The sequence below is a fragment of the Hyaena hyaena genome, unplaced genomic scaffold (genome assembly GCF_003009895.1).
Source record: "Hyaena hyaena isolate Hyena2069 unplaced genomic scaffold, ASM300989v1 scaffold_440, whole genome shotgun sequence".
Classification (NCBI taxonomy): domain Eukaryota; kingdom Metazoa; phylum Chordata; class Mammalia; order Carnivora; family Hyaenidae; genus Hyaena; species Hyaena hyaena.
This window is the reverse complement of record NW_024081072.1, coordinates 294,053-322,002: the sequence shown is the minus strand read 5'-3', so window position 1 is coordinate 322,002 and position 27,950 is coordinate 294,053. Positions and strand designations below refer to the sequence as shown.

The window sequence follows — 27,950 nt, the reverse complement described above, 5'->3', positions numbered from 1 at the left end:
AGTGAGAAATAGCTTTACTTTTTTCCAAGTAGTTAACCAGAATAAGTCTTGGTATTTGGTAGAAGAGATTCCCCTTTTATAATTTTAGGTATTTGTACACACTTGGTTTCCCAGATGAGCTTTATAATACATAATACTCTATGAAGTTCCCGAAGGAATCTTCTTGTCAAGCTTTTGATTGATATAACTATTAATATTTTATACCAGAAAAAAAAAAGTTGCATTGGTACTTTATCTTTCTTGTCTTTTTCTTTAGAGATTTCAGAGCCAAGTATATCACCAGTAACAAGCACTGTCCCGCCCACCTCTGCATCAAATCAGCAGAAGGAAAAGAAGAAGAAGAAAAAAGACCCTTCAAAGGGCAGATGGGTAGAAGGCATAACCTCTGAGGGTTACCATTACTATTATGATCTCATCACAGGAGGTAGGTCATTTAGGCCTAGAAATAATAAAGAATAATAACTGATGGTTTATTTTGTGTTTGTTAATATTAGAACATTCAAGCAGTGGAAAACTGTAGCTTTACATCTTTGCCACAATAGTAAAAAAAAGTTCTGTGCCCTTTAGAAAAGTACCCTTCTTGGGACACCTCGGTGGCTCAGTTGGTTAAGCATCTGGCTCTTTATTTCAGTTTAGGTCATGATCTCATGGTTCCTGAGATCGAGCCTGGGGAGCTTCTTGGGATTCCCTCTTTCCCTCTGCCCCTTTCTTGCGTGCGCGCGCTCTCTCTCTCTCATAAATAAGTATACCAATAAACATATACAATGATTCTTATAATGACTTAACATCATGTTTCATTAAAGCCTTAAGAATGGATTCCTTGTGGGGTACCTGGGTGGCTCAGTTGGCTAAGCGTTTGACTAGCTCAGGTCATGATCTCACGGTTCGTGGGTTTGAGCCCTGTGTTGGGCTGTGTGCTGACAGCTAGCTCAGAGCCTGGAGCGTGCTTCAGATTCTGTGTCTCCTTCTCTCTCTGACCCTCCCCTGCTCATACTGTCTCTCTCTCTCTCAGAAATAAAACGTTAAAAAAAAAAAAAGAATAGATTCCTTACAAATAAGTTAAAGCTTTATATTTTCTCAATAAAACCATCTAAAAATATTAACTCAAAGCAAATAAAATGTTTTACGTGGAAATAAGGCATTTCAGATCCACTTTGCAAATTGCAGGGATTATTAAAATACTCCGTCGGAGAGATTTTTATCTCCAAAAGTGGACTGGGAACCAGAAGTCATTTTCTTTTTTTTATGTAACTGTATTGATTGATCTAGTAAAGAACCACTCCCTCCTCCCCAGATTAATGTTTTGCATATCATTTTCTAATAAAGTACACAATGGTGTTTTCCAGTAAGGATATCAGAAACATCTTTTCATTTTCCTTTAAAACTAAATGTACTAAATGTACTAGAGGTTTTTGTTCCAGATAAATTCTGAGATAAATAAATAAAAACAGGCACCTGGGTGGCTTAGTCGGTTAAGCGTCTGACTTTCGCTTAGGTCGTGATCTCGCGGTTCGTGGGTTCGAGCCCCGCGTCGGGCTCTGTGCTGACTGCCAGCTCAGAGCCTGGAGCCTGCTTCAGTCTGTGACTCCCTCTCTCTCTGACCCTCCCCTGCTCACGCTGTCTCTCTTTCTCTCTCTCTCCTAGAAATAAACAAAACATTAAAAAAAAAATTAAAAAAAAAATAAAAAGAAAAACATTTTTTATACGTTTATGTAGCATATTGCTCTCCAGAACATAAAATTTAAGATTAGAATAAGCATGATAAAGGGAGGAATTTTAAAGTGCTATGATAGGGGCACCTGGGTGGCTCAGTTGGTTAAGTGTCCAACTTCAGCTCAGGTCATGATCTCACAGTTCATGGGTTCGAGTCCCCTGTTGGGCTCTGTGCTGACAGCCAGCTCAGAGCCTGAAGCCTGTTTCAGATTCTGTGTCTCTCTCTGACCCTCCCCTGCTCACACTGCCTCTCTCTCTCTCTCTCAGAAATAAAACATTAAAAAAAATTAAAAAATGAAAAAAATAAAGTGCTATAATATAGAGAGTTAAATAAGATTGTACAGGAACTCAGAATAGTGAGGTATTCTGTAGATCTGACAGATTTATCACATAAATTGCTTTTGAACTGCTGTAAGATGAGAGCATCAAAGCTGCTCCTGGGTGGCTCAGTCTGGGCTCAGGTCATTCATGGTTCATGAGTTCAAGTCCTGCATCAGCTCTCTGCTATCAAGACATGGAGCTGGTTTCATGTCCTCTGTCTCTCTCTCTCTGACTCTCATCTGCATGTGCACATGCATTCTCTCTCAAAAATAAATAAATATTTCCAAGAAAAAAAAAAGATGAGAGCTTCAGGAATCAGGAATGTTGTCATCTTATTCACTATTTGTATCCCTAGCACCAAACACAGTGCCTGGCATGGTACAGATAGTTTATAGATATTTTGATTGAAAAAAGATTGCATAGTAGGTTGTTATAAGGGTAGAGCAGGCTTTCTAAACAGGTGGAATGATATGAAGCTTTAAAAAGTTTGAAAGTTTAGGAAATAGTCATCTGGTGGAGGTAAAACATACAGTTCTTTGAAGATGTCCTAACAGAAGAAAGAGGCTGGAAAAATAGATTGGAGCCCTATCATGGAGGGATAGGAGGATGATGCTGCCATTTACTAAGGTATGAAATATAGAAATAGAGTAAGTTAAAGTGGGCCATAATGAATTCAGTTTTTGTTATCTTGAGGTTCAAGGTACCTCTAGAACATTCACCTGGTAATATTCATAGTTGATTAGAGTCTGGAATTAGGGAGCTAAATTGAGTCTACAAATGGAGATAATGTATTAACTTTTGGGAGTGTATGACATCACAAGGAGAAAGGAGAGAACAAGAAATACAAAGAACGGTAGTACATATATTAAAAGAATGGAAAGAAGAAAAGCCAGAAAAAAAGTTAAGAATGATCAGAAAGAAAATGAGATCAGAGTTAACCATGAAGAAAACCTTGGGCTACAAGTATGATTATAATTGTTATGATTTTTAGAATCATAGTTGGTATTGGACTACTTAGGAATAGTATTAATCACCATTTGCGCAGAGCCTTAAGAGAAGTACGTTAGATAGTTCAGCAGTGAACCATGATTGTAGGCTAGAGATCATAAGTCTTGCTCAAATTTGCATTGAAACTATTTATTATGTGTTCCTCCCTTATTCCTATTGTCTGCTTCCTTTTTCTGCCATCCTACTGTATATACTCTTGTTCTCAGCAAGACCCTTGAACCAACACAGGTTTTAGGGGCACTGAAAATCTGCTTATAACTTTTTTTTAAAGTACAATTGACGTGAAGTGTTATGTTAGTTTCAGATGAATAAAACAGTGATTTGACAATTCTGTACATTAACCAATGCTCTCCACAAGTGTAGTCACCATACAACATTATTGCAGTATTATTGACTATATTCCTTCTGCTATACTGTTTTTCATCTCTATGGCTTATTTATTTTATAACTGGAACTTTGAACTTGTTAATCCCCTTCACTTGTTTTCTCTATCAACCCCCCCCCCCACCTCCCTTCTGGCAACCACCAGTTCTCAATATTTAAGAGTCTGATTTGTTTTGTTTTGTTTTAGACTACACATGTAAATGAAATTATATTGTATTTGTCTTTCTCTGTCTGATCTACTTCACTTAGCATAATATTCTCTAGGTTCATCCATGCTGTCACAAATGGCAAAATTTTATTTTTTTATGGCAGAGAAATATTCCATTGTATGTGTGTGTGTGAGAGAGAGAGAGAGAGAGGGGAGAGGGCAAGGTGGCGGAGAAGTAAGAAGCTCCGTACTTGCACTCACGCCTATACATCACACAGAAAAGATCTGAAGCCATTGGAAACCTTACAAAACCTGAGAGATTGGGAGAAAAAAGACGCAGAATCCACTGAGAGAGCCTTCTGACGGCTACCTCGAGAGAGAGAGAGAGATGTAGCTCACATTTTTATCCATTCATCTATCAGTGAACACTTAGGTTGCTTCTGTATCCTGGCTGTTGTAAATAATGTTGCAATAAACATAGGGATACGTATATCTTTTCAAGTTAGTTTTATTTTCTTTGGGTATATGTCTGTAGTGGAATTACTGGATCTTATAACTTGAGTCTCCAAAAACTTAACTACTAATAGCCTATTGTTGACTGGAAGCCTTACGGATAACATAAACAGTCAATTGACACATATTTTGTGTATGTATTATATACTGTATTCTTACAGTAATATCTTTTTCTTAATTTTTTCATTATTTCTAGACTGGTTCATCTGAGTTTTTTCAAACTGTCACAAATCTCTGAAAAATTCCCATTTATCGAAAAAAATCTGCTTATAAACGGACCCATGAAATTCACACTCATGTTGTTCAAGGGCCATCTGTATTTATTTTTGTTCTGCATCCTTCATCTTGTTTCTTTTCTGAGTCATTCTTTCTATCCCTCACTTTCCCCTCCCGAGGACGTTAAACTGCTGTTTCATTCCTTCAAAATTTACCAAGCCTGAGGCACCTGCCTGGCTCAGTCTGAAGACCATGTGACTCTTGATTTCTGGGTTGTGAATTCAAGCCCCAAATAGTGTAGAGATTACTAAAAAAAATAAGTAAATAAGAAACTTAATAACTTTTCAAGCCTGAATAACATGAAGTCTTTAGGAGAAGCCCTATCTGGCTCTAATAATTCCTTTGGAAGTACCAGTAATTTCTAATCATTCAGTTCTTCGTTCTTTGTTAAATGTCATTCACATGTGTTCTGTACAATATTACTGAGATATATGTTCTTTTTATTTTTCAATTATATTTTTAATTATAGATCTGTAATGTTTTGTACACCTTGAATATCTTGTAAATTTTTGCCAATTTTTTAAGTTTTTCTTCATAAGCAAAAAAATTTTGTAAATGCAATATATTTTACTTTAAGCATCCCAGTGGGAGAGACCTGAAGGATTTCAAGGAAACTTAAAAAAGGTAACTGAAGCACACTGATAGTGTCTTTGCTATATTCTTTAAACTGGTTCCTGGGGTTTTTGTAGAGTCATCTTAAGCTAATTTCCTTCCAGATAAGCCCCTTCTATACCCTTTTTTCCTTTATTCCTTTAATTCTGTGAAAAGGCTGGGTGGAAGAGGAAAAGTAGTATCTACCTAAAAACCCCATGTAGGGCAAATATCAGTTGATTGACAGTCCATTCATATGTCCCTATCCATCTGCAAAGAATTGTTCCTGGCTTTCAGAGGTGAGATACTCTCTCCCTGAGAGTTGATTCAGTAGTAACACAAACCAAGCTTCCTGACTATAGTCAGTACTGTCACCCCTAACTCCTGGTGTCTAGAGGAAAGGAAAAGCAGTTGACTCTGCCTTAGTTATTTAATATAGTAAAACCACATCATTATCTTCAGTTTATGCGCTTTTTTTTTCCCTCTTCCCATTAGACAGCAGGGAAGACTGTTTGGGTAGAAGGTTTAAGCGAAGATGGTTATACCTACTATTATAATACAGAAACAGGAGGTGAGTATTACCTGTGATCATTCTAACTATATAAAATTGTACCTGAAACTGCTTAGTAGCCTGCTGATGAAGGGAACTTGGGAATTTTAGGATAGTGATAAGCATGTTTCTATAGCAAGTATGTATTATTTTTTGTTATTTAAAAACATACAACAGAAAAGCAGAAAGATTCTCATTTATAATATATTATGCTGCTTATTATTCTCAATTGATACTCCATTCACAAATTTTAAAAATCATTTTTACTCTCACTACCATTACTGATTTTTATCATGATTGTTGTAGAAATATAATCATTACGTTGGAAGGCACCTTAGAAATCATCTAATTCAATTTGCCTTTTCCTTTTCTAAAAAACAAGCTGTTTTAGCAGTGGCTGAGATTGTCAAATTTTCACTTTTACTAATTTGATGATGTTTTGGTTCTATGTAAATATTTATACAATATAACTGTTGTTACCTAATTATTATATGGGTTTCTCAAATTAAGATTTTATCTAATTTAATTTTATAAAATGGGTCATCAAGTAATTGTATTTAGTTTTTATTATAAATTTACCAAGATGTATATAGTATCAATATAACATTGGGAGGCTTTATTAATTAAATTTCTACTATCAAAAGCCCTCTACATAGCATTAAGTCTTTTAGGGGGAAGAGGCCTTCTTAGCCTCCAAGTAGATACCTAGCCTGCCCAGTGATAGTAATCGTTCTATCCCAGTAAAATTGCAATAGTCTTTCTAAAGATAAAATAATATAATGATATAGCTAGAGAGTTGAATCTGGGTTAAATGCACAGCTTCTTCTTTTAGCAGCTATATGATTGTAGGCAAGTCACTAAACCTATAGTTGCTCCTGTGTAAAATAGAGGTGATCATATGTATTGTCTTGGGTTATGAGGGTCAAGTATCTATAGTTCTCAGAACAGTACCTGATACATAGTAGGTGCTTAATAAGTTATTTACTTCCTGGAATTTTTTTTGTTACTCATGTGAAATACAGATAAGGAAATAATGTTTTTATCAATGTTGTAAAGCATCCTTTTTTTTTTTTTTTTTAGATTTTATTTTTGAGTAATCTTTACACCCAGCATGGGGCACGAACTCATAACCCTCAGATCAAGCGTTTCATGCTCCACCAACTAAGCCAGGCAGGTGCCCCAGAAAGCATCCTCTTTTAAGCTGTGCATTAAACTCAGATCCAACTCTAGCTATATTATATCACTATATTATTTTATCTTTAGAAAGACTCAGTACTGCAATTTGCCCTTAAACAGTTCCAGTTTATGTCTAGATGAGTATAATTATTAATAGAGCCCTTTTCACTGTCTCAGTTGGGCAGTAAATCTTAGAATCCCTTTTCCTTTCATTAGATGAAAAATAGAGAATAACTGCAAGATATATGAAATGCTCTCATTCTAGACCACTGGATGGCAGTAGAATTCAGTGGAGATTATTTTTTTCCTAGTATAAAAATGACAAATTATATTCATTCAGATCTTCACTGTATGATTTCACTTTGTGAGAATACCAGGAAATATTTGTGATAAGTAAATTCCGGGAAAACTGATATGTGCTCAATATCACATATTGGTATAAGTTATGAGAGTACTTAGAAGATATTGCCCAATTCTTAGGTCTCTTTCCTTTGGGGCTCTAGTTATACATCTAGGGAATCCAGATTGAAGTCAGTTTCTAAAAGGTAAAAGAGCAAGAGCTTTGGAAACTCTTAAAGAGTGATGGGGGGACATAGATGCAATGTTGTCGTTTAATAATATGTTGTAAAAAAAAAAAAGTTAAAAAAGTAATATAAGTGATAGGGAATGTTCTGTTGGGAGTTATTTCTGAATAGAATTGGTAATAAGTAAATAACCTGACTATTAAAATGTGTTGAATAGAATCCAGATGGGAAAAACCTGATGATTTTATTCCACACTCTGGCGATCTGCTTTCTAGTAAAGTCAATGAAAAGTCACTTGATACCCTAGAAGAGTCTAAATCATCAGATTCTCATAGTGATTCTGGTGGGGAACAGGAGGCAGAAAAAGAAGAGGCCTCTACAGAAACACAAAAGCCAAAAATAAAATTTAAGGTATGTTCTTGTTTTATTATTTAGAAAACCGTAACAATGTAAAGCTTGACAGACTTACCCAGTTTTCTGGTGGAAGATAGAAATAAAGCCAAGACATATTTTTAGCAAAGGGTAGATGGTTATTACCATTTATTAGTACCCATTTGGTAGCAAGACAATGAGTTAATTTTTAGACCTCCTAAGTTTGAATTATCTCTAACATCCAGAGAGCTGTCTGAACATAGAAGTCTGAGTATCTAAATTTTTTTTTAATTTTTTTTTTTTTTTTTAATTTCTGAGAACGAGAGAGAGAGACGCGTGAGCAGAGGAGGGTCAGAGAGAGAGGAAGATACAGAATCTGAAACAGGCTACAGGCTCTGAGCTAGCTGTCAGCACAGAGCCCGACGCGGCACTCGAACCCACAGACCGTGAGATCATGACCTGAGTTGAAGTTGGACACTTAACTGACTGAGCCACCCAGGCGCCCCCAAGACTGAGTATCTAGGCTAGAGTTAGTATCATCAGTTTACTAGTAGTAATTTAAGTATCATCAGTTTACTAGTAGTAATTTAAATCATTTTTGTATCATCAGTTTACTAGTAGTAATTTAAATCTCATATTGGGTGAGATAACCTAGGAAAATGACAAACATTTCAGTGACAGGCAGGGAAAGAGCCGCCCACAATGAAAAGACTGTCTAGAAAGTTTTACAGAGAACCAGAATGTAATATCCAAGAAGCCAAAGGAATAGAGTGCATCAAGGATTAATTAGGTCTAGGAAAAGAAAAATGTCCTTTTAACTTTACCATAAAGGCCTTGAAGCCCTGCTACCAGTTTTACCAGGGTTGGGGTGGCAGAACTCAGATTATATTCTACAGGTGAAACTAGTATTACACTGTATAATAACTGGGATTTGAATAAAAAATATTTTTAAAAATCTCAGATTTTAGAGGAAGGACAAGTGGTTCACGGTGTATATGTGGTTTGAATATGAAATGAAAAGTAGAAATTAGTTGGCAGGATGATGGCTGCACATTGACTCTTAATCATGAGAGGTTTATGCTGGTGATATGTTCATTAAGAATGACTCCAGAGGAGATAGGGAATACCAACAAGGGTAGGCAGATAGGCTGGTCTTGAACAAGGAATAAACTCACTTTCTGTAAAGAAGGTAAGGTTTTCCTTTTTATAAGAAGGTAGGATTATGGATGCGTTGTTATCAGGGAGGAAATTGAAAAAGTAATACTCTTTTATCCTCATTCGTAAAGAAATTAAGATTGCTTGCTGAGAGTGAGGACCTTTCAGGAGCTTGGCATTAATGGATTGAAACAGTTACTGAGCTGAGATGGGAGATGAATTGAACCAAGTAATAGGATTCACAGGTGGTATTAAATCCCCATCCGTGGCAGGAAAGTAAAATCAAACATTTCTTTAGTATTGTTAGTCCTGCTTTTGTGATCTCTCCAGCAAGAGCTCAGGTGGCGAGGCAAATATGACACATAACTGGGGCGCCTGGGTGGCTTAGTCGGTTAAGTGTCCGACTTTCACTTAGGGCATGATCTCACGGTTCGTGGGTTCGGGCCCTGCGTCGGGCTCTGTGCTGACTGCCAGCTCAGAGGCTGGAGCCTGTTTCAGTCTGTATCTCCCTCTCTCTCTGACCCTCCCCTGCTCACTCGGTCTCTCTCTCTCCTAGAAATAAAAATTAAAAAAAAAAAAATGACACATAGCTGTGATTCATAGTTGACATTATTGGCCTGAGAAGAAAATTCACGGATGCTGGAGAAAGGGTATTTGCAGGCAACATATAGGATCTCATCATAGTTTTGATTTGTATTTTCATGATGATGAGTGATGCTGAGCATCTTTTCATGTGACTGTTGGACATCTGGATGTCTTCTTTGGAAAAATGTCTGTTCATGTCTTCTGCCCATTTTTAAATTATTTTTATTTGTTTTTTGGGTGTTTGTGTAAGTTTTTTATGTACCTTAGATATTAACCCCTTATGAGATATGTCATCTTCAAATATCTTCTCCTGTTCAGTAGGTTGCCTTTTAGTTTTGTTGATTGTTCGCTTTGCTGTGCAGAAACTATCTTGATGTAGTGCCAGTAGTTTATTTTTGCTATTTTTCCCTTCCCTCTGGAAACAGATCTAAAAAATGTTGCTATAGCCCATACCAGAAACATTACCACCTATGTTCTCTTCTAGGATTTTTATGGTTTCAGGTTTCGCATTTGGGCTTTTAATCCATTTTGAATTTATTTTTGTGTATGGTGTAAGAAAGTGGTCCAGTTTCATTTTTTTGCATGTAGCTGACCAGTTTTCCCACCACCATTTATTGTTAAGTCTCTTGCCCCTTGTGTATTCTTTCCTGTTTTGTCAAAGATTAATTGACCATATAATTATGGGTTCATTTCTGGCTTTTTTGTTCTGTTCCATGGATTTATGTGTCTGTTTTGGTGCCAGTACCATACTGCTTTGATTACTACAGCTTTGTAATATAACTTGAAGTCTGTGTTATTTTTCTTTTTCCTCTTATAACACTTGACAGACCAATGATTGGATAAGTCTGTGTCGAAGTTTTTTAGGTCCTATACAATAGATAATCATAAGGAAAAAGATATTTAAGGGTGCTAGCAAAAAAATGTTTCTAAAATGATTCCCTGTGGACATCGAGCTCTGTAACGAAGGATGTAAAATTTGTCAGCATCACTGATCATCAGGGAAATGCAAATAAAAAGTACAAGGAGATGTCACCTCGCACCTCTCAGAATAGGTAAAATCAAAAACAATAAACAAGTGTTGGCAAGAATGTGGAGAAAAAGGAACCCTCATGCACTGTTGTTGGGAATGCAAACTGGTGGAGCCATTGTGGAAAACAGTATGGAGGTTCCTCAAAAAAACTAAAAATAGAAGTACCCTAGGCTCCGGTAATCACTCTACTGGGTATTTACCCCAAAAACACAAAAACACTAACTCAGAGAGTTACATGTACTCATATATTTATTACAACATTATTTATAATAGCCAGACTATGGAAGCACCTGAAGTGCTCATGGATAGATGCACGGATAAAGATGTGTATATATGCACAGTAGAATATTATTTGGCCATAAAAAAGGAATGAAATCTTGCTATTTGCAAAGACATGGATGGAGCTAGAGAGTATAATGGTAAGCAAAATAAGTCAGTCACAGAAAGACAAATACCATATTATTTCATTCATATGTAGAATTTAAGAAACAACACAAATGGGCAAAGGAAAACAAAAGACAAACCAAGAAACTGAACCTTTAACTATAGAGAATAAAGTGATAGTTACCAGAGGGAAGGAAAGGAATGGGTAAAGTAGTTTATGGGATTAAAGAATACACTTCCAAAGTTTTAAAAAATGATCAAAAATAAATAAAATGATTCACTGTGGATGAGGATCTCTGTAATGATGAAGTCAGCAAATTCAGAACCCAAAGGGAAGTTAAGCCATTAGAGATGGTAATGAGGTTTGTAGATAGGAGGTATATTGGAAGTAAAGTAGGAAGCCAGAATAACTTACTGTGGTTAGAAGGGGGGACTTTTAGAGTTTAAAATTTCACAAGTGGGACATTTTTTTTTTTTTAATTTTTATTTATTTCAGGAGAGAGAGAGAGAGAGAGACAGCGTGAGCAGGGGAGGGCCAGAGAGAAAGGGAGATACAGACTGAAACAGGCTCCAGGCTCTGAGCTGGCAGTCAGCACAGAGCCCGACGCAGGGCTTGAACCCACGAACCGCAAGATCATGCCCTAAGCGAAAGTCGGACGCTTAACCGACTAAGCCACCCAGGTGCCCCACAAGTGGGGCATTTTTGAGTGATGATACAGTTCAAATTAAAAAGGAACATAGATGTGAGGTTTAATATTTGAATACTACCTATATACTAGATGCTATGTATGATGGAAAATATGTAACTTCTGGTGACTAAAATATAGTCCAAGCCAAAGTCCTTGATTTTGAGGCACACAGAACAGGCTAGGGAACTTTTAAAGTCCAAAATGATGAGTTGAATAGAAAAGATATGGTGGTAAAAAAAAAAAAAAAAAAACAAAAAACCCATAAAGACATCAGTGTATATGAGACAGTTGCCAAAGGTCACTTACAGTGACTTATGTAAGGAAGCATGGAAGAAAACTGTATACAGGGTGGTACAAGTCCCAGAGGAGGAGGCATTTATTACATTGCATTAGAATCAAAGCATAAACTATGATCTCTAAAAATCTTTTATTAAAAAGAAGTCACAGCTTGGAAACAGTAAAGAGAATGCTAAAAGTGGATGCTGTTTCCTAGTTTTATGATGGAACAGCATGAGGGAATGAGTTAATATCCATTCAAAGAATTACAAACAGAACAGTGTCCTAGGACCACCACACATGATTGTGCATTTTGCAGAGAGGCAGAAATCAAGTGCATGGTCCCTTTGCTAAACTGGATCATAGGGCTCTATTATTCCTGATGAAGGGGTGCCATAAAAATACCAACCCTAGCCAGGGGCTCCCATGGGACCTGCTTCTATCTCAGGGTTGTGTCTTATTCCCATTTCACAGTTAGCATAGATTCCACTGAAGCTTTGGCACTGTCCTCAATGTAAAGACAGATTTCAGTTAAGACTACTAGGTTGAGGGAGTTCTTTACATAGATAATGAGTATAGAAAGGTTTAATGGCATGGCATTAAATTCAGAAAAGGCACAGTTTAAGGGGAGATACTGTTGAATATAAAAGTAAGGAGAGAAGACAGAAAGAGTATAAAAAAGGCCAGTGTATGTTTTTAAGTGTAGAATGTTAATACAGTCAAATTGTTTTAAAAGCAGTCCTTGAGGGCACCTGGGTGGCTCTCTCGGTTAAGCATCCAGCTCTTCGTTTCCGCTCAGGTCATGATCTCAGGGTTAGTGAGTTCGAGCCCTGAGTCAATCCTTGGGATTCTCTGTCTCCTCATTCTGTTCCTTCCCAACTTATTCTGTCTCTGTCTCTCTCAAGATAAATAAACTTTAATAAATAAATGCATACATATATACCAGCCTTAACCATGATATCTTATCATTTTAGACATAGTAAAAAGCCTAATCAAACACTAAAATTCTTTTATATATATTTGTTGTTATGTGCAAATTTAAAATACTGGGTTAATGTTTAAATCAATAATATGACTGTGTTAAAGAAATTGTTGTCCCTGTAACTTTGCTGTAATACGTTATTTCTTGACTTTGACATTTCAGGAAAAAAATAAAAATAGTGACAAAGGAACTGAACCAGAAACACAGAAAGAAAAAAATACCCAAGAGCAAACTTCATCAGGTCCAAATGAAGAAAAATTCAAAGCTCATAAAAAATCAAACCCATATGGAGAATGGCAAGAAATTAAACAAGAAGTTGAGTCTCAGTAAGTACCTAAAACTTAATCCCACTGTTTGTATGAATTGTACTCTATATCTCATACTTCCTTCCATTCATTTCAGTAACTCCTTTCAAGTATAAGGTGCTCTTAGAAGGTGTGGCTCATTTCTTTATTTCTAGAGTGGTTTTATTTCTTCTAATTAAGTATTTTTAAACTATTTTAAAATGTAAACTGTGGTTATTTAAAAAAAAATTTTATGTAATTAATTGTCAGATTGGTTTCCATAGAGCATCCAGTGCTTATCCCAACAAGTGCCCTCCTCAATGCCCATCACCCACTTTCCCCTCTCCCCCACCCCCATCAACCCTCAGTTTGTTCTTAGTATTTAAGAGTCTCTTATGGTTTGCCACCTTCCCTCTGTAACATTTTTCCCCCTTCCCTTCACCCATGGTCTTCTGTTAAGTTTTCTCAAGATCCATATATGAGTGAAAACATATCATATCTGTCTTTCTCTGCAGGACTTATTTCACTTAGCATGGTACCCTCCAGTTCCATCCACATTGCTACAAATATCCAAATTTCATTCTTTCTCATTGCCAAGTAGTATTCCATTGTATATATAATCCACTTCTTTATCCATTTGTCAGTTGATGGCCATTTTGGTTCTTTCCATGATTTGGCTATTGCAGAAAGTTCTTCTATAAACATTGGGATACATGTGGCCCTCTGTATCAGCACTCCTGCATCCCTTGGGTATATTCCTGGTAGTGCTGTTGCTGGGTCATAGGGTAGTTCTGTTTTTAATTTTCTGAGGAACTTCCACACTGTTTGCCAGAGGAGCTGCACCAGTTTGCATTCTATCAACAGTGTAACAGGGTGCCCATTTCTCCACATGGTCACCAGCATCTATAGTCCCCTGATTTGTTCATTTTAGCCATGCTGACCAATGTGAGGTGGTATATCAATGTGGTTTAATTTGTATTTCCTTGATGATGAGTGACATTGAACAACATTTCATGTGTCTTTTGGCCATCTGGATGTCTTCTTTGGAAAAGTGTCTATTCATGCTTCTGCCCATTTCTTCACTGGATTATTTGTTTTTGGAGTGTGGAATTTGCTGAGTTCCTTATAGATTTTGGATACTAGCCGTTTATCTGATATGTCATTTGCAACTATCTTTTCCCATTAGGGAACTAATTAATTGTCTATTAGTTTTGTTGAATGTTTCCTTTGCAGTGCAGGAGCTTTTTATCTTGATGAGGACCTAGTAGTTCATTTTTGTTTTTAATTCCCTTGCCTTTGTAGATGTGTCGAGTAAGAAATTGCTGTGGCTGAGGTCAAAGAGGTTGTTGCCTGCCTGCTCCTCTAGAGTTTTGATGGTTTCCTGCCTCACATTCAGGTCCTTCATCCGTATTGAGTTTACATTGGTGTATTGTGTAAGAAAGTGGTCTAGTTTCATTCTTCTGCATGTTGCTGTCCAGTTCTCCCAGCACCATTAAAAGAGGCTGTCATTTTTCCATTGGATGCTCTTTCCTGCTGTGTCAAAGATTAGTTGGCCATACATTTGCGGGTCCAATTCTGGGTTCTCTATTCTATTCCATTGGTCTATGTATCTGTTTTTGTGCCAATGCTGTCTTCATGATTACAGCTTTCTGGTAGACGCTTAAGTTTGGAATTGTGATGCCTCCTATTTTGGTTTTCTTCTTCAATATTACTTTGGCTATTCGGGGTCTTTGTGGTTCCATACAAATTTTAGGATGGATTGTCTAGCTTTGAGAAGAATGCTGGTGCAATTTTATTTGGGATTGCATTGAATGTGTAGATTGCTTTGGGTAGTATTGACATTTCAACAATATTTATTCTTCCAATCCATAAGCATGGAATGTTTTTCCATTTCTTTGTGTCGTCTTCAGTTTCCTTCATAAGTTTTCTATAGTTTTCAGCATACAGATCTTTTACATCTTTGGTTAGGTTTATTCCTAGGTATTTTATGCTTTTTTGTGCAGTTGTGCAGGGAATCAGTTTCTTGATTTCTCTTTCTCTTGCTTCATTGTTGGTGTATAAAAATGCAACCAATTTCTGTACGTTGATTTTGTACCCTGCAACTTTGATGAATTTATGGATCAGTTCTAGCAGACTTTGGTGGAATCTGTCAGGTTTTCCATGTAGAATATCATGTCTGCGGAAAGTGAAAGTTTGACTTCATCTTTGCCAAATCAGTTGCCTCTTATTTCATTTTGTTGTCTGATTGCTGATGCTAGGACTTCCAACACTATGTTAAACAACAGTGGTGAGAGTGGACATCCCTGTTGTGTTCCTGATCTCAGGGGGAAAGCTCTGTTTTTCCCCATTGGGGATGATATTAGCTGTGGGCTTTTCATACATGGCTTTTATGATGTTTAAGTATGTTCCTTCTATCCTGACATTCTTGAGGGTTTTTATTAAGAAAGGATGCTGTGTTTTGTCAAATGTTTTTTCTACATCTATTGACAGGATCATATGGTTTTTATCTTTTGTTAATTTGCGAATATTGAACCAGCCCTGCATCCCAGGAATGCATCCCACTTGATCATGGTGAATAATTCTTTTTATATGCTATTGAATTTGATTTGCTAGTATATTATTGAGGATTTTTGCATCATATTCATTAGGGTTTCTGGCCTGTAGTTCTCTTTTGTTGCTGGGTCTCTGTCTGGTTTGGGAATCAATGTAATGCTGGCTTCATAGAATGAGTCCAGAAGTTTTCTTTCTATTTCTGTTTTTTGGAACAGTTTGATAAGGATAGGTATTAACTCTGTTTTAAATGTCTGTTAAAAATTCCCCAGGGAAACCATCTGGTCCAGGACTCTTACTTGTTGGGAAATTTTTGATAACTGATTCAGTTTCTTCCCTAGTTATGGAACTGTTCAAATTTTCTATTTCTTCCTGTCTGAGTTTTGATAGTATTTTGGTGTTTAGGAATTTGTACATTTCTTCCAGGTTGTCCAGTTTATTAGCATATAATTTTTCATAGTACTCCCTGATAATTGCTTGTATTTCTGAGGTATTGGTTCTGACCAATCCATTTTCATTCACGATTTTTATATGTTTGGGTCCACTCCCTTTTCTGTTTGAGAAGCCTGGCTAGAGGTTTATCAATTTTGTTTATTTTTTCAAAAAACCAATTCTTGGTTTCATTGACCTGTTGTTCTGGATTCTATATTGTTTATTTCTGCCTTGATCTTTATTATTTTTCTTCTACTGGGTTTGTGGTGTCTTTGCTGTTCCGCTTCTAGTTCCTTTAGGTGTGCTGTTAGATTTTGTTTGGGGCTTTTTCTTGTTTCTTCAGATAGGCCTGCATGGTAATGTGTTTTCCTCTTTGGACTGCCTTTGCTGCATCCCAAAGGGTTGGATTGTTGTATTTTCATTTTCATTTGCTTCCATATATTTTTTAATTTCTTCTTTAATTGCCTGGTTGACCCATTCATTCTTTAGTAGAGTATTCTTTAACCTCCATGCTTCTGGAGGGTTTCCAGAGTTTTTCCTGTGGTTGATTTCAAGTTTCACAGCATTGTGATCTGAACATGTACATGGTATGATCTCAATTCTTTGATATTTATTGAGGTCTGCTTTGTGACCCAGTATGTGATCTTTCTTGGAGAATGTATCATGTGTACTCGAGAAGAAAGTGAATTCCATAGCTTTGGGATGTAGAGTTCTAAATATGTCTGTCAAGTCCATCTGGTCCAAAGTGTCATTCAGGGACGTTGTTTCTTTAGTGATTCTCTGTCTGGTTGATCTATCCATTGCCGTAACTGGAGTATTTAAGTCCCCTCCAGTTAGCACATTATTAGCAATAAAATTGCTTGTGTTTGTGATTAGTTGTTTTATATATTTGGGTGCTCCAGAATTTGGTACATAAACATTTTTAATTGTTAGCTCTTCCTGACGGATAGACTCTGTAATTATTATATAATGCCCTTCTTCATCTCTTGTTACAGCCTTTACTTTAAAGTCTGGTTTGTCTCATCTAAGTATGGCTACTCCAGCTTTCTTTTCACTTCCGGTAGCATGATAGATAGTTCCCCATCCCCTCACTTTCAATCTGAAGGTGTCCTCAGGTCTAAAATGAGTCTCTTACAGACAGCAAATACATGGGTCTTGTTTTATCCATTCTGCTACCCTATGTCTTTTGGTTGGAGCATTTAGTTGTTTACATTTAGTGTTATTATTGAAAAATAGGGGTTTAGAGTCATTGCATTCTCTGTGGGATTCATGCTTGTAGTGATGTCTCTGGTCCTTTGTGGTCCTTGCAACATTTTCCTCATAGAGTTCCCTTTAGGATCTCTTGTAGGACTGGTTTAGTGGTGATGAATTCCTTCAGTTTTTGTTTGTTTGGGAAAACCTTTATCTCTCCTTCTATTCTGAATGACAGGTTTGCTGGATAAAGGATTCTTGGCTGCATATTTTTCCTGTTCATCACATTGAAGATTTCCTGCCATTCCTTTCTGGCCTGCCAAGTTTCAGTAGATAGGTCTGCTACCCTTATGTGTCTACCTTTGTATTTTAAGGCCCGTTTATCCCTAGCTTTATCCTTGTATTTTGCCGGTTTCTCTATGATATGTCATGCAGAAGATCGATTCAAGTTACATCTGAAGGGAGTTCTCTGTTCCTCCTGGATTTCGTTGTCTGTTTCCTTCCCTAGATTGGGGAAGTTCTCAGCCATGATTTGTTCAGGTACCCCTATAGCCCCTTTCTCTTCTGGAATTTCTATGATATATATATTGTTACATTTGATTGCATCACTCAGTTCTCGAATTCTCCTTTTGTGCTCCTGGATCAGTTTAGCGCACTCTCTCCTCTCTTTCTCGGCTGCCTCTTTTTCCATAATTTTATCTTCTAGTTCACCTATTCTCCCCTCTGCATCTTCTGTCTGCGCTGTGGCTGCCTTGGTTTTATTTTGCACCTCATTTATAGCATTTTTTAATTCATCATGGCTATTTTTAAGATCCTTGATCTTTGTAGCAATGGAGTCTCTGCTGTCTTCTATGGTTTTTTCAAGCCCAGCATTTAATTTTATGACTATCTAAATTCTTGCTCAGTTATGTTTCTTATATCTGTTTTGATTAATTTTTTAGCTGTCACTTCTTCCTGGAATTTCTTTAGAGAATTCTTCTGTTTCATCATTTTGACTAGTCTTCTGTCACTTGTAAGTTTTAAAAGCTTTTGATGTGCTCTGCACCTGCAAGTACTGCTATATTAAAGGAGGTTCACATACTTTCAGGGCCTGCCCATTCTGGATGTGTGTTTTGGAGAGTGTTACTTGCTCTCTGTTGTTCTGACTTTGGTTATTTTATTTCCCTACTCGTAGCGGTGTTTTGGACCCTTCACCAGATGTGTTTTGGTTTGTTCCTTGAAGTAGCCCTGGAAAGGAAAACAGACAGACAAACAGGAAACAAAAACAAATGCACAAAACAAACAAGCAAACTGACAAAAACAAACAAAACAAAGGACAGTGTAAAAGTGCAAAACCAGATACCCCAGTGACAAGTAAAGAACACGGTGGAGGCAGTGCTGATGGAAGAGCATATACAAAGAGAGAAAAAACAGGGCCGGGGAGAAAGAGAAAAATGCACATTGACCAGGCAGAGAGACTAAAAAGCTTAATCCAGAGAGAGAGAAAGGAGAATAAGGAAGGAGGCAAGAAAAATAAATGAAGATAAAGTTATACAGAGAAACTATATGGCCTGATTATTCCAGAGAGAGAGAGAGAGAGAAAGGAAAGGAGGTGTACAATATGCATCAAGAGAATGGATTAAATATATCTGTTTAAGCAAACCAATAACCAGAGTAACCAGCCTAGAGAGGGAAGAAATGAGGAGGAGAAAAGGGAGACAATATCTAAATAACAAGAATTGACCCAGAGCTAATCCAGGCAGTGCCTCAGTGTTGGTCTGGAGGAGGGGGCATTCTGGTTCCCAGCATCCATCCAACTCCAGTAGATAAGAGGCTGTCCACCGTGGAGGGGCATGGTTAGGTATAGGCGGGTCCCACCTCCACGTGGGCCCCACCTTGGTGTTTGAGGGGGAATAAATGGTGACCACCTAGGCCCTTCTTCAGGTTTGGGACCAGGTTTCCCAAAGCACTCCTTTGGATCTGACCTCCCTGTGCCTTGGGCGCAGACAAGGTCGGCTGTCTTGCTCTGCAGTCTCCTACGTCCCACACTTAGCTGCGTTTTAAATTCCTATTTCCTTTGCGTTAATAATACTGCCTGAATGTAATCCCGTGGCTGTGCTGCAGCACTTCAGGGGAGGGGATGGGATGGGATTCTCCTGCTGCCATCTGTGCCCCTGAGGTACCACTGAACCCGAAGTGACTCACCTCTTTTCACAGGTGACTCACACACCTGTGAACAGGGCAGCTGGAGTCCGAAGAAAGCCCTGCAGTTAGAGATGGGATCCCTCTATGTCAGTCCTCCGAGTTTTTCTTTTGTCCAGATACAGTCCTATACTTCCCCAGCTGCTCTTTCTCTTCCCTTTGTTTCTCCACAAAAGGGCATCCCTCCCCTCTGTGCCTCTGTGGTCCATTATATCACCACCACTTCACAATTACGCATCTATAGGGGCCTTCTAGTTTTCCTGTTTTCTTCCTAGTAGATTCCATCTCCTTTCCTCCCAGATTCATGGGGTTCATAGTCCTTTGACTTCAGCCCTTCTTTGTTTGGGCAAACTGCGGTTATTTTTGAAAGAAAGCTAATGATTGGGTTTTTTAATAGAGATGCCAATATTTATTTATTTGTTTAATTCCAGTATAGTCAACATACAGTGTTATATTTGTTTCACGTATACAATACAATGATTCAACAATTCTCTATATTAGTGCAAGTTAATGATTATTTTGATTCCTACACAAACATAGCATTTCTTTTGACCACAGATTTAGACACTTACACCATTTATACGTGAACATTGTCACACTCACCATCATTATTCTTTCGGAGAAACAAATATCTGCATATTTAATGAAGGCTTCCACAGGATATATCTAAAGACAAGAAAAAAAGCTTATTTTGTTACTGTCTTGAAAATGGCTTATGACACTTCACCAAAATTTTAAAGCCTGTATTCAAAAAACAGAACAGTTTTATCAATTAAACAAAGATGGTAGGGATGTTACCTGGTTTATATTACTAGCTTACATGTTTAAATTACTGTCTTGAGCGTATTTACACAATAAAAGGAAGACATCACTCCCAGCTCCACAAACTAGCGTTTCTTAAATGTTTAAATCTTCAGGTGAATAAAAAAAAATTACATGAGTTAGCAGTTTTTCTTCAGAACATTAATGCTTTGAGATGATAATTTAGAGGACTCTTCTGGATACTTTTACAGTGAAGTTATTTATAGTTAAAACTGTATTTTAATGAAAAGATTATATTTTTTCATAAGATAGAGTAATGCACGTTTTAGCCAACTTTGTACCAATGGTTTGACTTACGATTTTTTGACTTTTAGATGGTGCAAAAGCAGTATGCATTCAGTAGAAACCACACTTCAAATTTTGAACTTTTTCCCTGGCCTAGTAGTACACTGCCATACAGTACTCTGTACACTGTCAGGCAGTCATACAGTCATGAGGGTAAATAGCCAGTATACTTAGGACCATTCTGTTTTTCACCATCGGTATGGTATTCGATAAATTACATGAGATATTCAATACTTTATATATAAAATAGGCTTTGTGGTGAATGATTTTGCCCAGTTTAGGTTACTGTACATGTTCTGAACTCATTTAGGGTAGGCTAAGATATGCTGTTAAGTAGGTTAGGTGTACTAAATGCATTTTCAGTTTACGATATTTTCCATTTACAGTGGATTTATCAGGACATAACCCCATTATAAGTCAGGGAAGATCTGTATGCAATTCTAATAAGAATTAATTCTGCAGGAGGGCACTTAGGGTGACTGAGTCAGTTAAGCATCCAACTCTTGATTTTAGCTCAGGTCATGATCTCATGGTTCATGAATTAAAGCCCTGCACTGGGCTCTGTGTTGACAGTGTAGAGCCTGCTTGGAAGTGTCTCTCTCCCTCTCTCTCTACCCCTTCCCTGTTTCCACTCTCTCTCTCTCTCCAACAAATAAACTTTGAAAAAAGAACTAATTTTGTAGGGATAGCATACCATTGTATAGATTAGAACTGCTGTCAAAATGTTACTATTATTATAATAGTTTAGGTTGTATTTGTTAATGTGATAATAGAAGAAATGCATTTAATGCAACATACTGCCAGGCACCATGTAAGCATACTGACTATATATACTGAAATTGCAGAAATAATAGGCTGTATTACTACAGCCCTGAAATGAGTTTTTAAGTGACTTACAATAGGAAGATGGTTGTACTATACCAACATTTCCTATACTTCAAGTTAAGATTTCTTGAAATTTGGGTATTTGGTTTTCTGTGTGGTAAGTATAAGGTAAAACCATGCTTATTAAATTTTAACATTGTCAGTCATTTTAACACGTGATGAATTATGTCTGACTTCCCAGGTAAATAAGCCTAATTTCTTAAGAGATTCCCCCCTAAAAATAACCAATATATTTTGATTATAGAAAATTTTTGAAATTGAAGAAAAATTTAACAATAACTGTTTTAGTTACCCAGAGATGATGATAACATTTTGGAGTATTTTTTCCAGCTTTTATCTTTTTCCCTACTTAGCATCATATTATCAATATCCTATACTTTGTTAAAATTCTGCAAATGTTATTTTTTTAAGTTTATGTATTTTGAGAGAGACGGGGGTGTGGAGGGAGGATCTGGCAGGGAGAAGTGAAGAGAAGGAAACAGAGAATCCCAGACAGGGTCCACACTCCAGCATGAAGCCTGATGCGGGGCTTAAACCCACAAACCGTGAAATCATGACCTGAACTGAAACCAAGAGTTGGACACTTAACCAGCTGAACCAGCTAGGTGCCCCTGTAAGTGTTATTTTTAATTGCTATACAATACATTTTTTAGATGTGCTTTGATTTTACTCAGCCATTCCCTGTTAGACAGTGAGATTATTTCTGCATATTTTGTTTTTGTAACATTTTGATTACCGTATGGATATATCACTCTGTATACATTCTTGACAATTTCCAGAAGTGGAATACCTGCTGAAAGGTTATGAACATGTTGAAAATCTTGATTCACAGTGTCCAGTTACTTTCCAGAAACAGCATACCAATCTCTACTCCATCAGCAGTTTCAGAAAACTTCTGTCCCATTGGACCCTCTCAGCATTAGTTTTTTCTAGGCTTTTAAATAGTTTCTAATTCAGCAAAGAATATCTCATTTTAGTTTTCTCTGATTTACTCATATGAATTTTTTTCATATATTAGTGTTGTATTTACTCTTCTGTAAATTGTCGATAGTCTTTGTAAATTTTTCCATTGAATTATTAGTCTTATTTCTGTAAGCTCCTTTTGTTGTACAAATGGTAATCATTGGTTAGTTGTAGGTTTTGTGGATTTTCCACATTTCTAGTTTGACTGTTAATTGTGCTTATAATGGTTTTAGATGTGCACAATTTTATCAGGTTTAACTAGCCCAATTGGTTTTTCTTTTGTGATCTATTTTACTGATACCATTTCCCATCCAGAAGCCAAATATGTACTTGTATTTCCTTCTGTTTTGTGTGGTCTGTCAACTATTTAATGTATCATATGAGATGAAATTCTAAATTAGTTGTTTTTCCTATCTGGCTAACCAGTTTTGCTAGTCCCATTCTTCCCTACTTTTATGTACCATTCTTTCCCCACACTTTTTAAAGTGACACTTATTTTTAATCTTGTATTAACTTTTTAAGTTTATTTATTTATTTTGAGAGAGAAAGAGAAGGCATGCACACAAATGAGGACAGGAGAGAGAGAATCCCATGCAGGTTCTGCACTGGCAGCACAGACTCTGATGCAGGGCTTGACCTCAGAAATCTGTGAGATCATGCATGACCTGAGCCAAAAGTCAAATACTTAACAAATGCTTAACCAACTGGGCCACCCACATGCCCCTGATCTTGTGTTTAATTCTCGAGTTTTACCAGTTTGTTTCTAGCCACTTATTCTGTTCCATTAACCTATCTGTTCTTGTGACAGTACTATAAAGATGTAATTATTGTGATTTAATTATATGCTTTTATATATGTTCTGACATGTGGTGGTATATCCTGTATTTTTTTTTTTTCAAAATTTTCTTAAGTAGTTCCTTCCTGTTTTCTTTTACTTTTCATTCTTTTCTAGGCAAATTAAATCATTTTGTAAGTTCAACAACTATGATTTTAGTCAAAATGATTGAAGTTCTATTTTACTTGTTGAATTTGATTTTAAGAAAGTTGACATTTTCCATATTTTATATTTTCACCCCAAAACGTTGTATATCGTTTTACTCAAGTCATCAGGTATGATTCTCTACACAACTTTTGTAACTGCCTCTTTGTGAGTCTCACATTCAATTTTCTTGAATGGAGGCAGGGAAGCCACTTAGTCTACCTTGGTTCACTTCTGTATGCAAAAAAGCTAAAACATGCCTGGCATACAATAAATGCTTAGTAACTGTTAAGTATGTAACTTTTTACATGTTTTGCTTCTTTTAAATTGTGAATTTAATCCATGTTTTCAACTGTATCTTTAGTAATTATAGTATGAAGAAGCTTGAGTCCAGTTGTGTTGCTGAATTATTGTATTATTTATAAAACTTTATATTTAGAATCTTGGGTTTTTCATACAAAAATTTGTCTGCAAATATTTTATAATCTTTTTTCTGCTGATTTTACTTCATTTACTTCATGTTCTATCTTAGAGTTTCATACTCGGTGATGTAGTGATGAAAGTGAGCATTTATGTTTTGTTTCTGATTTCAGTGGAAATGTCTCTAAAATTTATATTAAGGATTATATTGACTTTTGGCTTAAGATAGATAATTTTTATTATGTTTAGGAAGCATGCTTTATTTCTAGATTTTTGTAAGTATTATTAACACGGGCACCTGGGTGGCTCTGTCAGTTAAACAGTTAAGCGACCTCAGCTCAGGTCATAATCTCGCTGTTTGTGACTTGGAGCCCCGCATCGGGCTCTGTGCTGACAGCTCAGAAACTGGAGCTGCTTTAGATTCTGTGTTTGTGTGTCTCTCTCTGTCCCTCCCCTGCCTGCATTCTGTCTCTCTTTCTCTCAAAAATAAGCATAAAAATAAATAAATAAATAAACAAATGGAAGGATTATTAACAGAAGTAGATTTTGATGTATTTCATTGGTCATAGCTTTGATGTGGAAAACAGAATTGGGAAATGGTGGTCTGTCTATAGTTTAACTTTTTTGTTTAGATGTGTGATATCTTCATCAGATTTTGGTATTCAGCTTATACTAAATAAAGTGAATTATGTAGTTTTCCATTTCTATTTATATTTTTTCTCCACCAGTAACTTTCCAGTAACTTTTTTTTTCCACTAACTTTCCATTCATTAATGGCCTAGAGTACAAGTTTCTCTGCAATTAGAAAGTTTAAAAGAAAATACTGGTATAATCTTTTGGTCCTGGAATTCTAGGGGAGTTAATTTTTTATAACTTTAGTTTCTTACTACCTTTGTGACTGTGGGCAAATTGCCTAATGTACCTAAACCTCAATTTATTCATCTGTAAAATGGCATAATATTAGTGCTAATTTCTAATTTATGGTGAGGAATAAATTAAAAAGATAAGGGTACCTGGGTGGCTCAGGTGGTTAAGGGACGAACTCTTGATTTCAGCTCAAGTCGTGATCTCACAATTCATGGGATTGAGCCCTGCATCTGGTTCCACACTGACAGCGTGGAGTCTGCTGAGGATTTCCCTTCTCCCTCTTTCTCTCTGCCCCTCCCCCACTTATGCTCGCTCACTTATGCTCGCACTCTCTCTCTCTCAAAATAAACTTACAAAAATAAAAAGCAACATTGGGGCTCCTGGGTGGCTCAGTCGGTTAAGTGTCCGACTTTTGCTCAGGTCATGATCTCGTGGTTCGTGGGTTCGGGCCCCGCGTCGGGCTCTGTGCTGACTGCCAGCTCAGAGCCTGGAGTCTATTTCAGTCTGTGACTCCCTCTCTCTCTGCCCCTCCCCTGCTCACGCTGTCTCTCTCTCTCTCTCTCCTGGGGAAAAAAAAAAAAAAAACATTAAAAAATAAAAAGCAACATAGCATCACATATGCAGTTAGTTTCTAGAACACCTAAATACTCAATAACTTATATGTTTACAGCTGTTGTTCTTGGGGAGTGGAGGATTCTTGAGTAACGAGTCAGTTTTGATCATTTATATTTTTCCCTAAAATCTTTTTTTTTTAATGTTTGTTTATTTTTGAAAGAGACAGACTGCAAAGCAGGGAGGGGCAGAGAGAGAGAGAGACTCTGACGCAGGCTCCAGTCTCCGAACTGTTAGCACAGAGCCCAACATGGGGCTTCAACTCGTGAACTGCAGGATCATGACCTGAGCCAAAGTCGGACCCATTACTGACTGAGCCATCCAGGCATCCCTCCCTAAAATCCCATCAAAGCTTAAATTTTAAAACATATGGTGATACATTGAACTTTCTATGTAGTTTAAGTTTTTCCAGTGTTAATGCTTCCTTTTGTTATTTTATTTTTTTAATAATTTATTTTTAATTTACATCAAGAGTCTCTTATGTTTTGTCCCCCTCCTTGTTTTTATATTATGTTTGCTTCCCTTTATGTTCATCTGTTTTGTATCTTTTTTTAATGTTTTTTATTTATTTCTGAGAGAGACAGCGTGAGCAAAGGAGGTTCAGAGACAGAGGGAGACACAGATTCCGAAATAGGCTCCAGGCTCTGAGCTAGCTGTCAAAAGAGCCCGACTCGGGGCTCGAACCCACGAACCGTGAGATCATGACCTGAGCTGAAGTTGGACGCCCAACTGACTGAGCCACCCAGGCGCCCTGTTTTGTATCTTAAAGTCCTCATAGGAGTGAAGTACTATGATATTTGTCTTTATCTGACTAATTTCCCTTAGCATAATACCCTCCAGTTCCATCCACGTAGTTGCAAATGGCAAGATTTCATTCTTTTTGATTGCTGAGTAATAACTCCGTTGCGTTATGTGTGTGTGTATATGTGTATATACATATCACATCTTTATTCATCCGTCGATGGACATTTGGGCTCTTTCCATACTTCGGCTATTGGCGATAGTACTGCTATAAACATTGGGGTGCATGTGCCCTTTTGAAACAGCATACATGAATCCCTTGGGTAAATACTTAGTAGTGGAATTGCTGGATTGTGGGGTAGTATTGTTTTTTCATGTTTTGAGGAACCTCCAAACTTTTTTCCAGAGTGGCTGTACCACTTTGCATTCCCACCAGCAGTGCAAAAGAGATCCTCTTGCTCTGCATTCTTGCCAACATCTGTCGTTGCGAGTTAATGTTAGCCATTCTGACAGGTGTGAAGTGGTATCTCATTGTGGTTTGATTTGTATTTTCCTGATGATGAGTGATGTTGAGCATTTTTTTGTGTGTCGGTTGGCCATCTGGATGTCTTTGGAGAAGTGTCTATTCATGTCTTTGGCCCATTTCTTCACTGGATTATTTGTTTTTTGGGTGTTGAGTTTGATAAGTTGTCTATAGATTTTAGATACTAACCATTTATCTGATATGTCATTTGCAAGTATCTCCTCCCATTCCTTTGGTTGTCTTTTAGTTTTTCTGATTGTTTCCTTTGCTGTGCAGAAGCTTTTTATTTTGATGAGGTTCCAATGGTTCATTTTTGCTTTTGTTTCCCTTGCCTCTGGAGATGTGTTGAGTAAGAAGTTGCTGTGGCCGAGGTCAGAGAGGTTTTTGCCTGCTTTCTCCTCAACGATTTAGTTGGCTTCCTGTCTTATGTTTAGGTCTTTCATTCATTTTGAGTTTATTTTTGTGTATGGTGTAAGAAAATGGTCCAAGTTCATTTTTCTCCATATTGCTGTCCAGTTTTCCCAGCATCATTTGCTGAAGAGACTGTCTTTATTTCATTGGATATTTTTCCCTGCTTTGTCAGAGATTAGTTGGCCATATGTTTGTGGGTCCATTTCTGGGTTCTCTATTCCATTGATCTGAGTGTCTGTTTTTGTGCCAGTACCATACTGTCTTGTTGATTACAGCTTTGTAATACAGCTTGAAGTCCAGGATTGTGATGCCTCCAGCTTTGGTTTTCTTTTCTAAGATTGCTTTGGCTATTAGGGTTTTTTTCTGGTTCCATACTAATTTTAGGATTGTTTCTTTCACGTGAAGAATGCTGGTGTCATTTTGATAGGTATTGCATTGAATATGCATATTGCTTTTGGTAGTATTGACATTTTAACAATACTTGTTCTTCCTATCCAGGAGCATGGAATATATTTCCATTTTTTTGTGTATCTTCTTCAGTTTCTTTCATAAGCTTTCTATAGTTTTCAGTGTATAGATTTTTTCACCTCTTTGGTTAGATTTATTTCTACATATTTTATGGTTTTCCGTTTTTTTTTTAATGTTTGTTTATTTTTGAGAGAGACAGAGTGCAAGCCATGGAGAGGCAGAAAGAAAGGGAGATAACAGAGTTTCAAGTTCAAAGCAGGCTCCAGGCTCCGAGCTGTCAGCACAGGGCCCCACACAGGGATCCAACCCATGAACTGCAAGGTCATGACCTCAGCCAAAGTCAGATATCCAATCAACTGAGCCATCCAGGTGCCCCTCAATGCTTCCATTTAAATTTTTTTCTTATGATATTTGGTAAAGAGTTTTCCAGTTTTAAGGGGCGCCTGGGTGGCTTAGTCGGTTAAGCATCCGACTTTCACTTAGGTCATGATCTCGCGGTTCGTGGGTTCGAGCCCCGCGTCGGGCTCTGTGCTGACTGCCAGCTCAGAGCCTGGAGCCTGTTTCAGTCTGTGACTCCCTCTCTCTCTGACCCTCCCCTGCTTACGCTGTCTCTCTCTCTCTCTCTCCTAGAAATAAAATAAAACATTTAAAAAAATATA

General features: G+C 37.2%; 1 protein-coding gene across 1 annotated transcript in view; it reads left to right on the top strand.

The window, feature by feature from the left end:
• The window catches only part of WBP4 (WW domain binding protein 4), a 77,031-nt gene that overhangs the window by 6,763 nt on the left and 42,318 nt on the right, over positions 1–27,950 (top strand). The window contains exons 5-9 of the mRNA XM_039253157.1: positions 257–424; positions 4,941–4,987; positions 5,450–5,525; positions 7,422–7,615; positions 12,840–13,003. Coding sequence (XP_039109088.1) covers positions 257–424; positions 4,941–4,987; positions 5,450–5,525; positions 7,422–7,615; positions 12,840–13,003 — 649 coding nt within the window. The remainder of the gene's footprint in view (positions 1–256; positions 425–4,940; positions 4,988–5,449; positions 5,526–7,421; positions 7,616–12,839; positions 13,004–27,950) is intronic.